Source organism: Choloepus didactylus, chromosome 18 (assembly GCF_015220235.1).
Source record: "Choloepus didactylus isolate mChoDid1 chromosome 18, mChoDid1.pri, whole genome shotgun sequence".
NCBI lineage: Eukaryota > Metazoa > Chordata > Mammalia > Pilosa > Megalonychidae > Choloepus > Choloepus didactylus.
In genome coordinates this window covers 75,791,174-75,811,469 of record NC_051324.1, presented here as the reverse complement: position 1 = coordinate 75,811,469, position 20,296 = coordinate 75,791,174, and the positions used below count along the sequence as shown (strand labels likewise).

Below are 20,296 nucleotides of genomic sequence, written 5' to 3'. Positions count from 1 at the left end.
CAGAAACTCACACTCTTTTAGCAAGAACCCCTGTCAGAGATTTGCCTCTTTATACCTCAAACCTGTGATCTCCATTAGAAAAGGCCTGAGCCTCATCAGGTCGTGATTCAGTGCATTTGGGCTTCATCAGGGAACATCCCCCTCAAATAAGAGCAGAGGGACAGACAATAGTTTGAAAGTAGAGCGCACTCAAGACAGGAGTTCACCTTTAACACATTTTTACTAAAGGAGCACTTAAGTTAAAAGAAACGAGTTTACAATGTAAAAATTAATTGATACATTAACAAGCCTGGGAGCCTCTACTCCTCCAGACACAGCTGGACATGAGATCAGAGCGCTCCCTCTTGTCTCAATTACAGAGAATTTGTAGCACTTTTGGTTTACATTCAATCAAATCATATTCTATTTTTACATTAAGTGATGCTTTGTGAACACAAATGGTTCAAGATCAAAGGAAGGTATCCACGTTATCAGAGACTTAGCCTTGAATGCCTGTAAAACTCTACTAAAAATATTTTTACTAGTTAAGCTATGATTTCTGTAAGAGCAATACAACATACTTTTATTTGTATAAAGACTAAAAATTAGAAAGAAATTACTATTACTTGTTCCTACGTTATTGATATAGTTTTTTTATTCTATTGATTAGTTTAGCCATTACATCATGTTGATAAACACACATTTGATTAGGACTGTATTCAACCTTGCTACATTATTTACTTCTCTATGATTAAAATAACAGCTGCAGCCCATCTTGTTTTCACAGAGGACCACATAATTGATTACACGTTATCTGTGTCCAAGAAGGTTGAGAAGCCCTTTCTGCTTTCTTAAAAAATATTCAGTTCTTTTAACTGTTTAGCTTCTCCTTCAGTATAATTTTCTAATGTGGGACTTGAAGGATATGAAACATCTGTCCCAGTTATTATAGTCAGGCCTTTCCACTGTCTATCATTTGGAAATTGTACTTCAGACTTTTGAGGTAAAAGTTCTGTTAAACATGCTTCTGCACCAGGAGTAACTGGTTCTTCACCATCAGAGCAGCAGGCCTCCGGGGGTGTATGAGAGCGGCGTGGGGAGCAGGAGTCAGTGCCCTCATTATCACATTCCTCAGGCGAGAGATGATCCTGCGACACCCCCTTCTCTACTCCCGTCACCCCTGGTACCCACCATTCTGCTTTGTGTCTCTATGAATTTGCCTCTTCTAAGTATTTCATAGAATACTTGTCCTTTTGAGTCTGGCTTATTTCACTCAACACAAGGTCTCCAAGGTTCATCCATGTTGTAGCGTGTTCTAGCTCTTACACCGTCACTGCCTTTTTTTTTTATTTAGTTGCTTTTTGTAGTGTACTGTTTTCATGCCCTTTAACTCACGGTGCACTAACAACCAATTCGACTAGTGCCAAGCCAGTTTCAGTAGCTCACAAGCAGTCCACTCCTGTGTGTCTCCACCCCCCCCATTTTGATATTGCCGCAGATCACATCTTCATACATTGTCTACCCATTCACATCGATCTAAAATATCCCTTTATACATTTGCCTTTTAAATTATATAGGGGAGGAAGAGCAGTCACAAAGCGGAAGTACATTCACCCATGCGGTTACCTTTACAGTTTCTTGACTCCTCTCAGGGCTTCCAGTCCTGTCTCGGGCCTTTTCTTCCAGCCTGAAGGGCCCCTTTCTGGTAATGAACTCTTGGCTTTTGTTTAAATGTTGTAATTTCTCCTACATTTTTGAAGGTTAATTTTGCCAGATATAGAATTCTGGTTAGCAGTTCTTTTCTTTAGGGGCTTTAAATATGTCTTCTCACTGTCTTCTGGCTTCCATGATTTCTGACGACAAATCTGTCCATAATCTTATTGAGAATCACTTGAATGCTTTCAGAATCCTCTTTGCTGCTTTCAAAATCCTCTTTGTCTTTGGATTTTAACGATTTCACTATAATGTGCTTTGGTGTAGTTCTCTTAGGGTCTGTCCTGCCTGGAGTTCAGTGAGTGTCCTGGATGTGGGTATCACGGCTTCCATCAAACTTGGGAAGTTTTCCGCCATTGTTTCTTCAAATAGTTGTCCTGCCTCTTTCTGTTTGTCTTGGTTTCTGGGATGCCAATGATGTGTTTGTTGGTTTGCTTGCTGGTATCCCACAGGTCCCTAAGGCTCTGTTCATTTTCTTCATTTTTTTTTCCTTATGCTCCTCACACTAGATAATTTCAATTGTTTTGTCTTCAAGTTTGCTGATGCTTTTTTCTGCCTGTTCAAATCTGCTGTTGAATCCACCTAATGAGTTTTTCATTTCAATAGCTGTGCTTTGCAGCTTCACAATGTCCATTTGGTTCTTTTAAATAATTTCTATCTCTTTATTTTGTTTAAACAGCGTTTTCATCATTTCCTTCGTATATGGATTCTTTTAGTTTATTGAACATGTTTAAAGCAGTTGGTTTCAAGTCCAGTGTATGAGCTTCCTCAGTGTTGGTTTCAGGAAAATTCTTTATTTCCTATGAATGGCCATATGTTCCTGTTTCTTTGTGTTTTTTTTGGTAATTTTTTTGTTGTGAACTGGACATTCTGCGTATTATTTTGTTTCAGCTCCAGGAATCTAGTTCTTCTCCCCGGGACTGCTGGGGTTTGTTTTTGAGGGCTGGAGCCACCATTTTGTGATTTTTCCAAACTACGTTGGCTCCCAAATGGGAAATGGAGAGAGAAAAGAAAATAGGCATTGTCTCTTTAAGACTCCTCTGCTGCTGTTGCTGGTGGGGTTTGTAACATTGGCCCCAGCATCTGAAGTCACTGATCCAAAGCAGCTGTCAGCCGTCAGACCCCACCCCCCCACCCCCGCCCCGGATTTTGGCAGATGAGGGCCTTACAGCCCACCTGGCACCAGCAAGCTGCACCTGGGGGTGGGGTGGGGGTGACCTCCACACAGGGGTGCAGTTCACCAGCCTCTCCCTCCTGCTCTGTCCTGGATGCTCACAGTGTTCACTGGGCCCTGGAGTTCCGGAGTGGGTGATTCAGACAGTTCTTGCCAGTTCAGTGGTTGTCTTGGCGGAGAGACCGACTCCCGGAGCTTCCTGTGTGGCCATCTGCCCACAGTCAGCCTCCTTGATTTTTGGGGAATGCCTTCAGGCCCCGTCTAGGTTCTTGTTGGTGGTGGTGAGGGGGCCGTGCCCTCCGCCAGCATGAAAGCGTTCCGACGTGGCACGCAGACACCGAGGGCAGGTGGCACTCCCAGGCCGTGACGAGCCCGAGGGACTGCGCCGGGCCTGGCCTGGCCAGGGTGCTGCAGCCCGCAAGCCAGACACACCAGCTCCGGCGGCCTCTGTCCCCGCAGGAGCCGAGTGCAGTCACCCGGGGCTGCTCCTTCTCGTGTCTTAAGTCTGTGTTGAGAACTCTTCACCTTAAGTTTGAATGGTTGAAAATGATTGTAATTTCCAACGTCTATGGATGCTGATGAAAGCGCCCAGTTGCTCTCAAAGTGCATCTGGAGTAGCCGGCATCCCGAGGATCTGAGCCCAGAAGCCTCTCCCGGCCGTCAGAGATGCAGTCACCCCGTCCTGCTGGGCCCCGTCCCCACACAGCTTCAGCCGAACATAATATGCATGGCTACATTTTTTCAAATGCAATATATTTTTTTACTCGCAAAATTTTGAGATCAATCATCTAACATAGCTCTCTGTAATAATAAACTGAAAATAATAAAATTTGCTGGAGTCACAAGGCTTGATGTATTCAGAAAGATTTCTAAATTGAGATTCGTAGTGATTGTTTGTGTGCACGTGACAAAACAGTGTGAAGTTCAGTAGCTATTAAATAAAATGTAAACTGGCCTGGGAGCTCCCCACGAGACTCTGGCCTTTGCGTTCTTGCGGCGCCTGTGTCTGGAGGAGGCCGGCCTGTGCCCAGCTGCGGGCAGGGGTTCTCCCAGCGGTGCCCACGTGCTTTGAGCTCCTCCCAAGCTGTGTGCCCAGAACCACTTGTGACTCCTCAAAACCGCTTAAGTCACCTGTCTGCTGAGGATTTAGGTGGACCTCCAACTCTGTGACACAGAGAACCGGAAATTGCCCACCTTGCAAAGGGATCTGCAACCTGTCACCAGAGTCATTCATTGTTTCAGCTCCTGGAAGGTTTAGAGATGAGCCGTTACCAAGACTTATTACATAACTATGAAATGCACCTGATACTTTCCTACTCAGAGGCACCGGTAAAACCGGACATACTCAACAAGGGTGGGGATAATTGAAATATTGTAAATATCAGGATAGTTTTGCCAACATTTAAAAAATAAAATGCTTTTATCTTGTCATAAGCTTTACAGTTTTTCCCCCTATGACCTTGAACTTGCAGGTTTAGTTTCAGTTTATGGAAGATGTTCACCAGATAAACTAAGTGGTGGAGCCCGTCCTGGCTGTGAAACAACTCACCTGCTCAGGCTTGCTCTGCAAGAGAAAGTCTGCTTTGGTTTTGTTTGGTTAACCCAGTGTATATGTTTGGAGGAATATCATAAAAACCTTGAGTAAATTATGAAACACCTTGTGAAATGAATTACTCAGTCAGCCCAGCTGAAGGCCATTCAGTGATATTATGCTTCATGCAGTTTATAGAAAGCTATTAGAGCACAAATACATCTATCTGCTGCATCCCATAACTTGCTTTGTAATGCTGCAGTTCGTGCCAGCTACAGTGGTGTTTACTTACGGGCTGTTGGGAAGTGTGAGGGTATCCATGCCTTGGAGTTGGGGGGTGGCTTTCAGAAATAATTGAACGACAGTCTCATAAAACTAGCATTTATTCATTTTTTGCTAATAGAAGGTAGAAAATACTAAAAATTTATAAGATGAATAGGAGGAGGATTGATTATAATTGGGATAAAGATGACATCGTGTGACGATAAAACCAATTTAAAACATCTCATTGAACAATGAACGCAGAATCTTAAAGAAATCATGTAAAATTGTATTTTAAAGTTTTTAACTATTCTCTGTATTGAAACCAAATGAAATAAAGGCATGAAAATTCTTGAACGTCATCAGCAGGATATCAACAATATACCCAATAGCATAGCATCACATTGCATAGCATACTGCAGTATAAATACCATAATATAGCATGCTGCAGTATAGTATACTATAGTATAAATACTGTAATATAGCGTGCTGTAGTATAGCATACTGTTTCAGTTTGCCAAAGCTGCCAGAATGCGGTATACCAGAAACGGGTTGGCTTTAACAATGGGGGTTTATTAGTTTACAAATTTACAGTTCTGAGGCTGTGAAAATGTCCAGCTCAAGGCATCAAGGGGATGACACCATCTCTGAAGAAAGGCTGTTGGCTTCTGGGCCACGTCTGTCACACGGAAAGGCACACGGCCAGGTCTGCTGGTCTGTGCTCCCGGGTCTGTTGCTCTCAGGTCCTGGTTCCAGTGGCTTCCTCCCTGGGTCCTCTGTTAGCTCCTCCAGAGCTCTGTTTTCTCTGCTCTCTCTGGGTGTTTCTCTCTGGGCTTTTTCTCTCTTTTAGCCTCATAAAGGACTCCAAGGAAGGATTAAGACCCACCTTGAATGGAGTGGGGTCACATCTCAATTGAAATAACCTAATCAAAAGGTCCCACCCACATAGGTCTGCACCACAAGAAGGGATTGAAAGAACATGGTCTTTTCTGGGGCATATAACAGCTTCAAAGCAGCACACACACTGTAGTATAACACGCTGTGGTATAACGCACTGTAGCGTAAGTACTGTAGTAGAACACACTGTAGCATAACATACTATAGTATAAATACTGTAGTATAACGTGCTGTGGCATAACGTGCTGTATAATACTGTAGTATAACGTGCTGTAGTATAAATACTGTAGTATAATGTGCTATAGTATAACATACTGTAGTATAAGTACTGTAGTAGAACACATTGTAGCATAACATACTATACTATAAATACTGTAGTATAACATGCTGTAGTGATACTTGGTATAACGTGCACACTGTAGCACCATGTGACGTGCTGGAGTGTAGCACACGGAATAATGTACTACAGTATAACATTGCACGGTCTATGCAGTGCAACGTAGTAGAACATCACAGCCTAACGCATGTGGTATAACATAGTACTGCACTGTCATATCTCACACTGCTCAAGCAAAGACTGTGCAGTGGGCTGGTTTAAACAATGGGAGGTTATTGTCTCAAGGTTTTGAGGCTGGAATAAAACTCCAAATCAAGGCATCATCAAGACACTGCTTTCTTCTCAAAGGCTGGCGTTCTAGGGCTGGCTGCCGGCAACCCTGGGCTCCTGCCTGGCAGAAGCAGGTGACAGGCCAAGGCCCGAGGGAGGGCAGGGTGCACGTGTCCCTGGGGAGTGCCGTGGTGGCCAGCCGGGCCCCGGAGCCCTTGCAGAGTGCCTCTGCTATGTTTTTCAGGCATGAAGAGCTGGACCGTCTGGCCAAGGAAAGGGACACGCTGCTGGCCTCGGTGAAGAAGGTCCATGGCGAGCAGCTGCGGTCGCTGGAGGCCAGGGTGCAGGAGCTGCAGGCCCACAGTGAGGCACTGGAGGCCCAGCTGCGCGGGGCCGAGCAGAGGCAGGCAGATACCGTGCAGGAGAAGGCCGCCGCCATGCAGAAGTGAGCGGGGACCCCCCAGAATCCCCTGGGGCCTCGCCACTCTAGGGTGGTGCTGGTCTTGCCACTTGATGTAAAGGGAGGTGGCTGCCTAGGCCGCGGGGTCACTTGGAGCTCTCTGGTCATCTTTATTTTCCAGGGTTTCTAAAAACCCGTTTTCTTATCCAGTGTCCTGTGCTGGCATTTTCCTGACAGCCGAGGCCACAAGGTGCGAGCAGGCTGCTCCTTGTGGGCCTCGGTCTGGGGAGCGGTGCCTGGGGGTGAGGCTCTTTAATCTGAAACCCGGGCTTCTGACCCCCAGGAAGACAAAAAAGCCCACCTCCTTCCCCCGGGCCGCCTCCTGCAGTTTGCCTGCTTCTGCCCAGCCTTGCTTTCTCTTCTGCCCCTCCTTGTGACCAGTCAGACAGCGTGAGGCCTGCAGGCTGTGGTCAAGAGAACGCGTTGCCTCTTCCGGCCCTGGTTCTGCCCATCCCTTGGAAGAGTCTTGTTCTCTGAATTGGCAGTCTCTTCATGCCAGGGCACGAAAAGCAGCCCGTGTTGGAGCTGGCTGGCTCATCTCTGCTAGTGGTGGGTTTCCAGAGAGGGTCTGTCCACGAGGCCCCGGGTTCGGCTCTGGAGAGCCGCTCACCTTGGTCAGCCTTGTCCCTGGGCCCAGGGACAGGGACCTGGGAAGGCATGGGAGGGGCGGGACGGGCAGAACAGCACATGGGCCAGACAGCCGCTTCTTGTCCGTCCACTTTGGAGTCTGCTGCCTGGACCTTGGGCATTTGGACTGAAGGCTGGTCCCATTTGCGGGGCCCGTGGTCCAGTGGGAAGTGGCCGGGAAGGCCGAGGCCTTGGATACGCCTCTCCAAAAAAAAAGGCTGGCGATGTCTGTGCTGGATAAGACCAGGCCTGAAGCTCCCCAGCCATAGCAGGTGCCACGGAGCCCCCGGGTGGCCAGTGGCCTCTGCCAGGGTGGATCTGTGGGGTGAGTGGCCTTCTCTCTGCTTCTGAAAGGCCACCCGGGCAGGGCCTCGGGGCTGCACTGGGCTGAGAGGGCATCTCACAAGTGGTGACCACGGTGGGGCAGCTAGGCGGACACAGGGCCATGCCGGGCAGGTGACGGTGTGCCCTGGGTCAGGGTGAGACTGTGCACTTGCTGCCCCAGTTCACAAATGCAGGGGCCCCCCGAGAGCTGATCTTGGGGAGCTCCACCAGGGCATTCTACTGTCGGAGTGGTTTGACGGGTTCTCTAGAACCCTATTTTGCTTTTCGTTTGGGGAAGCACATATCAAGCGTCTCATGGACCAGGAGCTGTGAGGGAGGTGCCGGGGGCCGAAGACGTGCCAGGGTCATGCCTGCCTCACAGCCACGGGCACCACAAGACAGCCTGGCTCCTTCCCCCGCCGGGCCGGGCCTGAGGGCTGGGGAGGGGATGGGAAGTTGCTGTGGGGTTGGAGGGAAGATGGGGTCGGCCACAGTGATGGGAGGTGGCCAGCGCTTCTTTGTAGAACCAAGTCCTTACTCTAGACGGGAGAGGCTCAGCTCTGCTGTGGAGACACGAGCGTGAAAGAGGCACTGAATGATAGCAGTCGCTTTAAGGACAGGGCAAGGGTGTGTGTGTTTGTGTGGTGTACATTTGTGTGTGTCTGCATTTGTGTTTGGATGTGTATGTGTGTGCGTGTGTTGGTGTAGCACGTGTGTGCGTGTGTGCACTCATCGGTGTAGCATGTGTGTTGGGTGTGCCAGGGAGAGTGTGCAAGTGAGCCTTCACCTCATTCCCTTCTTGGTGCAGGCACCGTGAGGACCTGGCGGCGCTCAGGTCTGGCTGGGACGCCCAGATGGCTCAGCTGTCCAAGGAGGTGGTCTCCAGAGACCTTGAGATCCACGCGCTGCAGGAGGAGGAGGGGAAGCTCAAGGCCCAGATGGGCAGGCTCCAGCAGGACATTGAAAGGTACTGGCCCCTGGTCTAGGAAACTGAGCAGGACGCAGTCCTGGGCCTCCCAGAGCAAGTCCCTCGGGGCAGGAAGACAGCCTCTCATGGGAGGTCCGTGGGGCACGCAAGCAAGCTGGGGGGCTGAGGACTGGGGGTGAAAGGGGGCTGCGTCAATGGCCTGGAGAACGCTGAGGGGCAGGGGCAGCCCAAAGACAGGGAGGCTCTGGGGTGGGTGTCGTGGCATCTCTGGGGCAAGGGAGAGTGGGGGCCTGATGACACGGTGAGGACCCCCATCCCCAAGGATGTCCAGTCATCAGCACCCGTTACAGACTCGCCAGAGCCAGACGTGAAGATGCTTGGTGAACTGAGGTCAGGGGACAGTGGGGCAAGTGGTGACTGCATCAGGCTGCGGAGGGTGGCGTGCTCGGGAGTCCCAGCCAGGAGTTTGTGCAGGGCAGGGGGCAGAGGCGGCGGCACGTGTCTCCTAGTGGCACAGGAGTGCCGGGGAAAGAGGCCGCCGCGGGGAAGGCTGCAGAGCAGTGACCTCGGGAGCCCGTGGTCAGCCAGGGCACGAGGGCAAAGGGAAGGTTCAGGAGCGATTCCAGGCTGCGTGATGACGTCTGAGTCCTCTAACACGTCACGTCTACATCCAGTGTCCCGTGGCAATCTGTTCTTTGTCTGTAAAGTACCAGGCTCCTGACACTGGAAATGGTTTTGCGTCTCCATTAGATTCTCATTCTTTCCGGAAGCCCGTCTGCCGGTGAGCTCTCCCTGTGCTGACGTAGCTCAGAGAAAGCCTCCCGGGCGGCCTGGCCTTTAGCAGGTGCTGGAGCATGCACACGCCGCATCTGGGTTTCTGTAGTGTTGGAGGAGACCGCCCTCGTGGCTGGGTTCTGCCGAGGAAGTCCGTGAGCATGCTTCTTTGGGGTTGCGAGTGCGTGGCTGTCGCAGGGCCCCGTGTGGCCACTTCCCGGAAGGCCTGGCAGGCAGGCTGGTGGCAGGAGAGTTAACGGGGGCCGAGGGGAGGGGGCACCTCGAGACCCAGCTTTACAGGGAAGCACCATCAGCTGCTGTTCACGTTGTTATTTCATTGTAAGTTCCCAGGGAAGAATCCCAAGATTGCTGTAGACGTGTCGCGGCATAGAGGGGAGACGTCCGTGGTCGCCACGCAGGCTCCTGTTTGGTGTCCGTGTGTTTCCAAGCGTCTCGTCCCCTCTGTGTGTTAAGGTGAACCCAGGCCACGTGGCTGCACGGAGGTGTGCTTGTACGACAGTGGCTTTAAAGTCAGCTTCTGTCACTGCGCACGTTGTGACGTTTTTCCATTTCACTAGAAGTTTTGTAAAAATGTGACTCCATATGAAACAGATGTACCATATTTAACCATTCATTTGCCATGTTTCTGATTCTTAACTATTTGAAAGAAAGCCACGATAAACGTGATTTCCTTAGATTAGATTCCTAGGAGTAAAAATTGGTGAGGTCGGCATAAAGTTCTTGATAAAATTACCAGATTTCTAGCAGTGAGAGGAAAAATTGGTGCAGCTTCCCCGAGAAGCAGCGTTTCCGTCTGCAGCAGGGGCTGGAAGCACGTTGGTGCTGCTTGACCCCGTGCGGCTCTGTGGGAGAGTGGCCTCTTTATGCCTTTTGCCTGGACGTCTTGGTGTTTTTCTCACCAGCTTGAACGGACACTTCCTTGAGTAAAGGTATTAATGTGTTTGTTACCAAGTGCATATTGAAGTCAACTTTATCGAGGACAAATTTGTAATATATGTAATAAAACATCTATTTTAAGTGTAGCCAATGGTCTTGACAGGTGTGCACTCCAGTCAACATGTAAAATGCGTCCATCGCCCTGGAAGTCCCCTCCTGCCCTTCTGCAGTCCCCCCAGCAGCCCCCCGGCCCCACCGCCTTCTGCCTCCGCGGGCCGGCATTTCGTCTGCATGGCCCTGCAGATGCAGCCCGGGTGTGGTTTCTCTGGCTCCCATCATCACTCTGAGATTGGTGTGCAGCAGCCTGTGCCTGCAGATTGTTAGTTTCTATTGCTCACCAGTAGTCGGTTGTTTGAATAGACAAACATTCATGTAGCCAGTACTTGGTTAACATTTGGGTTGTTTCCAGTTACTGGCTATTCTAAATAAGCGGCTATGGACATTCAGTTCCCAAGTCTTCTGCGAGCATATTTTGCATGTCTCTAGGTTGTATACCTGGGAGTGGAATTGCTGGGTTATGTGATAAGTGAATGCTCAATTTTATAAGAAAGTTACAATCTATCGTCCAAAGCGGTTTTATCATTTTATATACCTGTCAGAAATGTATGAGAGTTCCAAATGCCCCAAATCCTTGCCAGCACTTGATATTGTCACTCTTTTAATTTTAGCCATCCTGTTGAGCATGTCGCAATCTCCCATTGTGGTTTTAATTTGCATTTCCCTGATGGCTAAGGAAATGGGTGTCTTTTCAATTACTTGTTGGCCCTTTGTATATCTTCTCTTTGGGGTTTTGTTCAAATCTTTTAAAAACACAACGCGGATGAGGTGAGCAGGCCGCTTGTGTGTTCCGTCTCCAGGCTGCGCCGACTCTCTTTCCACAGGGGACCACCAGAGAAGTGTTAGATCTCCAACTGCAATTGTGGAGTTAGTGTTCTCTCAGCTCGGAAATCTTAGCTTTGGGTGTTGTGGAGTTCTTGTATTAGGTGCGTGCACACTTGCCATTGTTAGACTCCTTGAAGAACTGACACTTCTATTAGGAAGAAGGAGTCCTCTTTACTTCTGGTGACATTCCTTGTTTCACAGCCGACTGAGAGCCACAGAACTTCTCCCCTAGAGTGTGCGTGGCAGATCTTTCCACCCTTTTACTTTTAATTTGTGCTGTATATTTAAAGAACATTTCCTGTAGATAGCATACAGTTGGGTCTTCCTTTTGTAATCCAGTGTGACGATCTTTGCCTCTTGATTGGAGTGTTTAGATCATTTAACTTGGTGCTACTATTGATGTGTTTGGGTTTAATCTCCACTTGCTATTGTTTTCTATTTTCTCACCTGTTTTTTGTTTTTGTTTTTACTTCATTTTTCTGCCTTTTTAAAAAAATCAATTGAAAATTTCTTAGGATTCCATTTTATATCCACTATTGGCTTATTATATACACCTCTTTATTTCTTTAGTGGCGGCTCTAAGATGTGAAACTTGATTACTTATCAAAGTCGAATTAATAATATATACCACCTTGTATAGCACGTAAAACCCTCACAGCCTCCTATTTGTGACTGTTGTACTTTTTACTTTTGCATATTTATAGGCCCACAAGATATTATCATTTTTTTCATTGGACAACCATCCTTTCATAATAATTTAAAAGTGAGAAAAAAGAACCTTTTATAATTTTCCCAATATTTATTTCTAATGCCCTTCATTTTTAAAAACTCAAGATCAGAGTTTCCACATAGTGTCATTTTCATCATCCCAGACCCTCTGTTGACAGCTCCTGTAGTGCAGAGCTGCTGCTGCTGAGTCGTCTCAGCCTTCGTTTCTCTGAAAATGTCTTGCCTTCGTTTTTTTGAAGAATATTTGCACTGGATGAAAAATTCTCGGTCGACAGTTGTTTCTTCCAGTATGTTAAGTTAAAGATGTCTCGTTGTTTTCTGGATCCCTGTGTTTCTCGTGAGAGGTCTAAGGTCACTTTTCTCTCTGTTCCTCTGTATGTTTTATGCCTTTCCCCCATTTAAAGATTTTCTTTTTAGCACCAGTTTTTACCAATCTGATAGTCGTTTATCTTGGTAAAGTTTCGTGTATGCATGTAGGTGTTTCTCCTGCTCCTACTTTTTTCAAATGCTTTTCTGCCCTTCTCCTTTTCTTCAGAGACTCCTGTGTGTACATCTGTTAGGGCACGTGATCACGTCCCCCTGTCACCAAAGCTCTGTCCCTTCTTCTTTCTTTCTTTCTTTTTTTTTTTTTTTGCCTTTTTTCTCTTTGTGTTTCAGTTTAAATATTTTCTGTTGCCGTATTTTCAAGCCCACTGACCTTTTCTCATGCAGTGTCTAATCTGATGTTAAGTATGATGAATTTTTCATTTTAGATATTTTATTTTTCAGCTTTTAAAGTGCCATTTAGTCTTTATTATATTTTTAATTTCTCTCCTCTTTAAATCTCTTTTTAAATGAGAGTAAATACAAATATATTTAAATTATTCATGCATGATATGTTATACATACACATGCAATAAAGTTAATTGATTGTCTGAAGCAAAACAGTAATTATATATTGTGGGGCTTAAAATTTGTTGAAATAAAATGTATGACAAGAAAAGTACAAAGAATATGGGGGATAATGGAAGTATACTTTAGTAAGGTTTTACACTTCATGGAAATTGGTATAATATATTTGAAGATAGTCTATGATAAGTTAAAGGTATATATTCTAAACCCTATATTAGTAACATCTAACATTTTAAAAGTGTAACTAATGAAACAATAGGGGAAATAAAACTGAATAATTGAAAAAATAATGCAAATGAAGTCAGGAGAAGAGAAAATAAAGCAACAAACCAAAGAAGGGAAAAGTTAAAAAAAAAACAAACAGCAGTAAGATAATAGGTTAAAATCTAGGCATATCAACAATTGCATTAAATATAAATGGATTACACACCCCTAAATAACAGGAATAAATTTTATTGTCAAATTTGACAAAATCAAGGTGGGGCCATTTTTTTACTAGAAGTCTAAAATATATATTTATGTGTATAATTGCACGTAGATTTTTACTGATATGCCCTTTGAATATTCACATAAGTTCTTATTTTAAAGAAAAGTTACTCTTGTGTTATAAAATATTTGAATTTTGTCCCATATGTTTTATTCTATCTTTATACAAAAACTGGATTTTTCCTCTATATTAAGTATCTTCTACATAATATTTTAATATTTACTTTTAACTAATATATAATAAATTTCACTCTCTCTAATAACTATTTTAAAGACTTTTCCTGATAATTCCATTGTCTCTTTATTTCTGGGTCTTTTCCTGCTGGCTGATTTTTCTGCTGGTTACAGGTCACATTTTTGCGCTTCCTTGCACATCTAAGAGTTTCTTATTGGATGCCAGATGTTGTGAGTATTATGTTGATGAGTGTCTGGATTTTGTTGTCTTCCTTTAAGAAGTGCTGCCTTTTGTTTGGGCTGCAGTTAGAGTATTTGCATGGCTGCTTGATCCTTTTGAGGGTTCCTTTAGCATTTATTAGGGTGCGTCTAGAGAGCCTTGTCATCAGGGGTCGTTTAGCCCTGTTTCTGACGAGTGGCCCCTCCAGGAGCCTCCGCTGTGTGCCATAAGGACCCTCCATTCTGCCTCGTGGGAGCTCGGTGCCCCCTGCCCTGCGTGAGCTCCAGGACTCAGTCCCTTGCTGCTCCCCCTGGCTGCTCCTCTCCCAGAGCCAGGCTTCACCTGCCTTGCATTCACCCCGTCACCTGCAGCGAGGTGGTCAGCGAGAGCCTCAAGTGACCCCATGCAGATTTCAGAAGCTCCTTCTCCAGCGCTCCCTCCTTCCCGGCCTCTGCCTCACCATGTCCAGCCACTTCAGCGTCCCCAAGCTCTGGTCTTTGTGTCCTCAACTCAGCCAGGCCACCACACTTCCCTCAGCTCGCCCCCCTGCCCACGGGGGAAAAGCCAGGCGGTGGCAGGCTTGGCTCGTGAGTTTCTTTTCTCGGTGGTTGTGCCTGTTGTCTAGTAAGTGGGAGCCATTTCATAAGTTCTGTCCAGTGTTCTGGTTGTTTCAAGTGAGAAGACATCATGGCCACCAAATTATATTTTGAAGATTTATTTGTATTTTGCAGTTGTAGGAATTTAGAAAGCTACGTCTGACTGTTTTAGATCCTTTTCTACTGTTTGCTGTGTGTTACAGTCCAGTCGCTCTCCCCCTCTGCACCCCCGGCTGCAAGCGCCAGCAAATGCGGAGTGACTAGCACTTGGCTTTGCCCTCGGTCCTTCCCCTTCTTTGTGAAGAGAGTGCAGATTATTCCTGGTTAAAATGAGCAATCGTGAATGGACTCAGGGCAAGCCAGGAGGGCCTGCAGGTGAGGCGCTTGTCTCGGGTCTGGTAGATCTGGTCATGGCGTCCGAGGGCATGTGTTCAGTTGATCCGGAGCTTCCGGAAAGTCAGAGACAGGGTCACCTTGTTCTATAACCGCTGGTTTGGATTAACTGGGGCAAGTTCTCTCTGCAAACAGCTCACAGATGCCTCCCGGGTGCCAGGGCCGAGCCCCGTGTTGCCTCTGGAGCATGCTGTCGGTGTGGCCTGCCCTCTCTGTGTCCGCACTCACCGTGCTTGCCCGCTGTCCCACCTCGCACGCCCGGTACCCATCTTCCTCACCCCACCGCTCTGTAGGAGACAAGCGCAGAAAGAGGAGCTGGTGCTCAGAAACTTACAGCAATCGGAGAGGGCCGTGGCATTCGATGGCATTTTACAACAGTATCACTCCTCAGTGGTGTGGAAACTTAAAACAAGGGACGTTCCTTCTCACAGAGAGCTGGAGAAGCTGGTCAGGCCCTCCAGGCCTTTCTCTTCAGGAGCGTCTCGAGGGGACACGCCGTGAGCACCTGCCTGTCTTCAGATGTCTTTATCTTTTCCTTCTTCTGGTAATGCTGACTTAGCTGGGTGCAGGACACGAGATCCAGAGGTCATCTTCTCTCTGGATTTTAAAGCCATGTTGTTCTAGTTTGCTAAAGCTTCTGTTGTGCAAAATACCAGAAATGGATTGGCTTCTATAAAGGGGGTTTATTTGGTTACACAGTTACAGTTCTACAGCCATAAAAGTGTCCAAACAAAGGCATAGACACGAGTATACCTTCACTGGAGAACACGGAACCCCTTCGTCAGCTGGGAAGGCACGTGGCTGGTGTCTGCTGGGCCTTTGCTCCCGGGTTGTGTTGCTTTCAGCTTCTGATTCCAGTGGCTTCTCTTTAAGCTGTGGGTTCTCACTTAGCTTCTCTGGGGCAAACCCTGGGCTTCACCTATTAGCTTTGCATCTCCAAATGTCCTTCTGTCTGCATCTCCAGGGGTCTGTCTGGGCGTTTTTCCTCTAAGCATCTCTCTGCTCTTTTCACAATGTCTCTGCCTTTCATCCTCTCATAGAGGGTGCCAGGAAACTAATTAAGACCCACCTTGAATGGGCGGGATCACACCTCCATGGAAATAATCTAATCAAAAGGTCCCACCCACAATAGTTCTGCACCCATAAGATTGGATTAAAAGAACATGGCTTTTCTGGGAGACATGGAGGATCCAAACCAGCACATGTGTACACATTATTAGTGCTCTGTGCAAACTGCCACACAGTTAGTGGCTTTCAGCAGCACCCGTTTATGTCTCCCAGTCTCTGAGGACCAGAGTCTAGCCCGGCCCAGCTGGTCCTCCCTCAGAGCTCGCCAGGCGAGGTCACGTGTCCACTGGGGCTGCGGCTCCTCGGGGCTCAGCCGGGTTGTTGCAGGATCGGACCCTTAGGTTGTGAACTGAGGTCGCTGTTTCCTTACTGGCCGTGACCCCGAGCATCTGCCTTCAGGCTCCAGCCCCGTGCCCTTGCCTGCCACTGCAGCAGCTTCCCTGCAGCCAGCGGGCCCCCTCCCTGCAGTCTGCTGGGATGGCTGGGCATGACCATCCTGGGGTGCTCACCAGGGCGGGGTGGGGTCCCCTGCTCACCACGCGTGGTCCACCGCCTTGGGGCCCTGGTGTGCCAATGCGGGGTCTCACCGCAGTCTAGTCCTTGTCCCCTCCCCTCTCTAGACCACTGAGGTTTCCTTTTCATCCTTGGTGCACTGTGATTGCTCCACACAGTGTCTGCGCGTGGTCCTTAAGACATCATCCTGTTTGGTAATTGGTGAAGAGGCCTTCAGTTCTGGCGAATCTCCCCTTCATTTCCGTGCCTGCTTCTGTTCCTGTCCAGAATGACCAGGAGGGGACACTGGTCTCTGAGTAGCCCCTGCACTTCTTCAGCAGCATCATTTTCGTCTCCTTGTCCCCTTGCACCCGTTCTGGAGGGTCCCCCCTCCGTGGCTGCCCTCTGCCATGTCTGGGGCCCGTGGCTATTTGCATTCCACAGCTCTGAGGCCCTCTCAGCTCTCAAGGTGGCTGCGTCCACCCTCTCTTCCTCCGGTCAGCTCTTCTGCTTCCAGAGGGCGGTGGCTCTCCTTCCTTGAACCTTGGACGCATGGCCGTCTGCTCTCCTCTGTGCCTGGGAGCCCGCTGCCTCCGCAGATGCTGCACCCTGGTGTCCGGATCATGGAGCCCCCCCAGAGTGCGCCCAGAGGCCCAGACTGGTCTGTGGAGGCCCAGAGAGCTGCTCTCCATGGCCGTGCTGCCGCTGCCGGTCTTTCCTGCTGACCTTTCTTCCCCGTGTCCAAGGGACCTCAGGAGAACCTTTAGGTTCGGCAGCTTTCCTGTCTCCCTAGGTATCAGCAGCAGCTGTCCCAGGCGGTCGAGAGGGAGCAGCGGCTGGGGCGTGAGAAGGTGCAGCTGGAGCTGGACTGGCAGCGCCGCTGGGACGACGCAGAAAGGAGCCAGTACCACAAGTCGGAGGCTCTGATTCAGGGTCTGACCGTGGCCAAGGACCAGGTGGGTGAGGCCCCGCTGGGCCCGGGCTCCGCCGGGCTGCCGTCCCTGAGACTCTTGCCAGATCTCTTCCTGCAGAGGGAAGAACTGGGCACACCCCACAGGGTGGACAGGGTGGGGTTGGGCTCTTATCAAGTTATTTTTTCAATTTGAAAACACTAAACCTCACTGAGCAGCCGGATTTATAACAACAAAAATTATAGCAGTAGAAATGCATCCCAGCTGACCCTGCCAGCTTTTGCGGTGTTTTATGCATTAGCTGTTTCTCCAACTGGCGAGCAAAGCATTTTACTTTCTGGTAGTGCTAGGGATGCACGCTCCACCTGAGGTGTGCATGTGCGGGGAGCACGGCGGGTGAGGGGAGCCCACGACTGCATCTCTGTGCTCCCTGTGCTCCGGCCTCTGTGCAACACCTTGCACCCACACACCTGCTGTCCTCGCCCTCAGAAGCGGAGGGACCCCAGGCCCTCTGTGCCGAAGGCTGGCCCTGCTCCCCGGTAATCCCAGCCGAGCCAAGGCTGCGTTTTTCCCCCAGGTGGCTGCCCAGCTGGAGGAGACGGAGCGGATGCTGCGGGACAGGGAGGCACTGCTGAAGGCCCTGACCCTCGAGAGAGACCAGGCCGTGCACTCGCTGAGGACGCGCGGGCTCCTGCCTGGAGAGGAGGCACAGGTCAGGCACCGTGTCCCCCTGCCAGCACCCTGCCTCCCTGAGCCCCCGCTGCCAGTCGCTCTTCTGGGCCCTGGGGCCTCCCTCCTCACAGCTGCGGGGAGTCAGAACCCAGCTGGAGTTGGGGCGTCTCGGCGGTGCCATGGGTAAACGATGGGCTGCACAAACGGGGCCAGAAGCCTGAAAGGCGTCAGGTGAGCGTATCTTCGGAGTGTTCCCTGTGTCGTTAGCGCTGGGTGTCTCTAACCTCCTGGGGCCACCGCGCCGTGACTCCAGGCGTCGGTGTGCAATCGCCGTCCCAGTGCCCCCAGGGCAGCCACCGCGGGTCGGTGTTCCTGGTCCTCCTGTCTTCACAGCGCTGTTCTGTTTGGCGATGGCATTAGGGGTTGACAGCTGTCGAGTCCTCGCCCTGTGCCAGGGTCTGTCTGTCCTGAGAACCTCCCAGCGTCGGCCCCTTTACTCTCAGCTCTTCAAGGCCAGTGTCAGGGAGCTGAGCCGCGGGGAGCCAGAGCCGCCCCAGCTGGTCGGGAGCGGGCAAGGCGGGGAGCGGGAGAGGCGGGGATGGTCCTCGGCCCGCACCCGGCTGTGCTGTTCCCTTCGCTGGTCTTTCTTGTTTTAATCGGTATGTCCACACGCAGCGACGTGCAGAGTTCTGTCAGCCACATCTCCACCAGGCTAGAGAGCATTTCTGTCACCCCGGAAAGGTCCCTGCGCCCCTTTCCTGTTGGTCCTCCCTCCACCCCCAGCGGCACCCCCGCGCACCTGGCTGCGAGGTCCGGGGAGACAGGTGTCCCCCAGGAGCCAGCTGGCTGTCAGACCGTCTGTACGTGGTCGGACATTCACGTTCATTTATTCATGTTCAGCATGAATAAACGAAGGAACGTCATCCTAAGCAGCATGCAGAGCCTGGGAACTCCGTTCCTTCTCTCGGAAATTCTAAGTTCTCGTGCATAATGTCCAAGCTAGCCGTTTGTGGCTCTGGCTTTGACGCGGATGAGAACCGTCAAGAGAAAGGAAGCACGTGAGGACCGGCTGGAAGGGAGCCGGCGAGGGGGGCGCGGCTGGGGGTGGGGCTGGGGGCTCCAGGCAGGGGCGGCACGAAGGGCGGGGAGGCCGGGCTCCGAGGGCAGCACAGCTCGTGGGGACTGGGGCGCTGGGGGTCGGGGCGCAGTGGCCTCCCCAGCCTTGCTGGCCGTGCAGCCTTGGGTGGGCCGGGTGACATCCTTTTCTTTAAAATTAGCAACAATGATTCTTGTCTCGTTTGCTTTGTTTGTTTGTGAGACTGATTTTGGAAAAATTCACTGTGCTGTGAAACATCCAAAATGAAAAATCAGACGGGGTGCAGCAATAGGGCCCTTTCCATAATTGAAGCCTGGGTCTCCGCAGCAATGCAAAGAAATACAACTTAGAACTTTGTCCCGAAGACTTGCGTCGTCTTCACCTGTCTTTCCTAAGTGGGCAGAGATTGGAAAGATGGCGCCTTTCCCTCTGTGAGGACATTCTCACTGCCTCAGCCGTGGCCTGCCGGGCAGGCTGGGCCAGGTCTCGCCCACAAGCGTGGGTTCCGGAATGCTGCATGGAGCCGCCTCCATCCGGCCCACCTGAGGGCGGCCGCACGGCCCAAGTCCAGCACGTTGGCTGGACGCCACCTCACGTGCTCAGGGTCACCTGTCTGCCGGGGGGGACCGCGTCCCTGACCTGCTGCGGAACCTGTACCAACGGGGACGAGCCCCGGGCTGAGCAGAGGGTGTGGCTCTCCAAAGCAGCTTCGGCCAGCACTCAGCATGACCCTCTCAGGTGGCAAAGCCAGTGGGGACGGTCCAGTGACCCCTGTCTCTTTATGAAGGGCCAGTTGTCCAGGTGTCCAAGGCAGGGGAGCCCCTGGAGTCTTTCTTGGTGTGCCTGGGCCCCTCCCACATCTGGGCAAATGCCGGAGAGAAGAGCAGGCAGCTCAGTGCCTGGGTTGGACGGTGCCCAGATTTCATGTCTAGCCAGAGCCTTAGAGTCACTCATGTGAAGCTAAGCTGGAGCGGGTGGCCCTAAACCTAGTGACCGGGGTCCTGATGAGAAAGTGCCATGAGACTCCGAGGGACACACGGGGAGATGGATGTTGGAGCGACACGTCTGCAAGCCAAAGGAGTGCCAAGGATTGCTGGAGCTCCCAGGAGTCGGAAGAGCAGGTCGGAGCCTCCTTGGGGCCTTCGGAGGGGCATGGCGCTGCCCGCCCCTGGATTTGGGACTCCTGGCCTCCAGCCTGGGGGAGCAGCTGCGTTCCTGTGTGGTAAGCGCCGCAGTCTGTGTCATTTGTCACAGCAGCCCAGGAGACTAGTACGGATGTTGGGCGTGTTTCTAAACTGCCTCGAATGTAGCCTGCACCTGTGTCCTGCTGAACTGTTGCCAGCTGAGGTGCTGGCGTTTGCACTCCCCTAGGAGGCGCCTGGCCCTGGCCCTCCAAGGTGGGCACTCATCCGTGCGCTGTGCCAGCTGGGGAGTGCTGGCAGCCGAGTGCCCGG

At 50.3% G+C, this 20,296-nt stretch overlaps 1 protein-coding gene across 9 annotated transcripts in view; it reads left to right on the top strand.

Moving 5' to 3' along the window:
* CCDC57 (coiled-coil domain containing 57) overlaps positions 1 to 20,296 on the top strand; it is a 155,318-nt gene that overhangs the window by 43,628 nt on the left and 91,394 nt on the right. For all 9 annotated transcript variants that reach the window (XM_037810649.1, XM_037810653.1, XM_037810652.1 and 6 more), the window contains 4 exons: positions 6,407 to 6,607; positions 8,382 to 8,540; positions 16,957 to 17,119; positions 17,652 to 17,786. In XM_037810649.1, the coding sequence (XP_037666577.1) occupies positions 6,407 to 6,607; positions 8,382 to 8,540; positions 16,957 to 17,119; positions 17,652 to 17,786 (658 nt within the window). The remainder of the gene's footprint in view (positions 1 to 6,406; positions 6,608 to 8,381; positions 8,541 to 16,956; positions 17,120 to 17,651; positions 17,787 to 20,296) is intronic.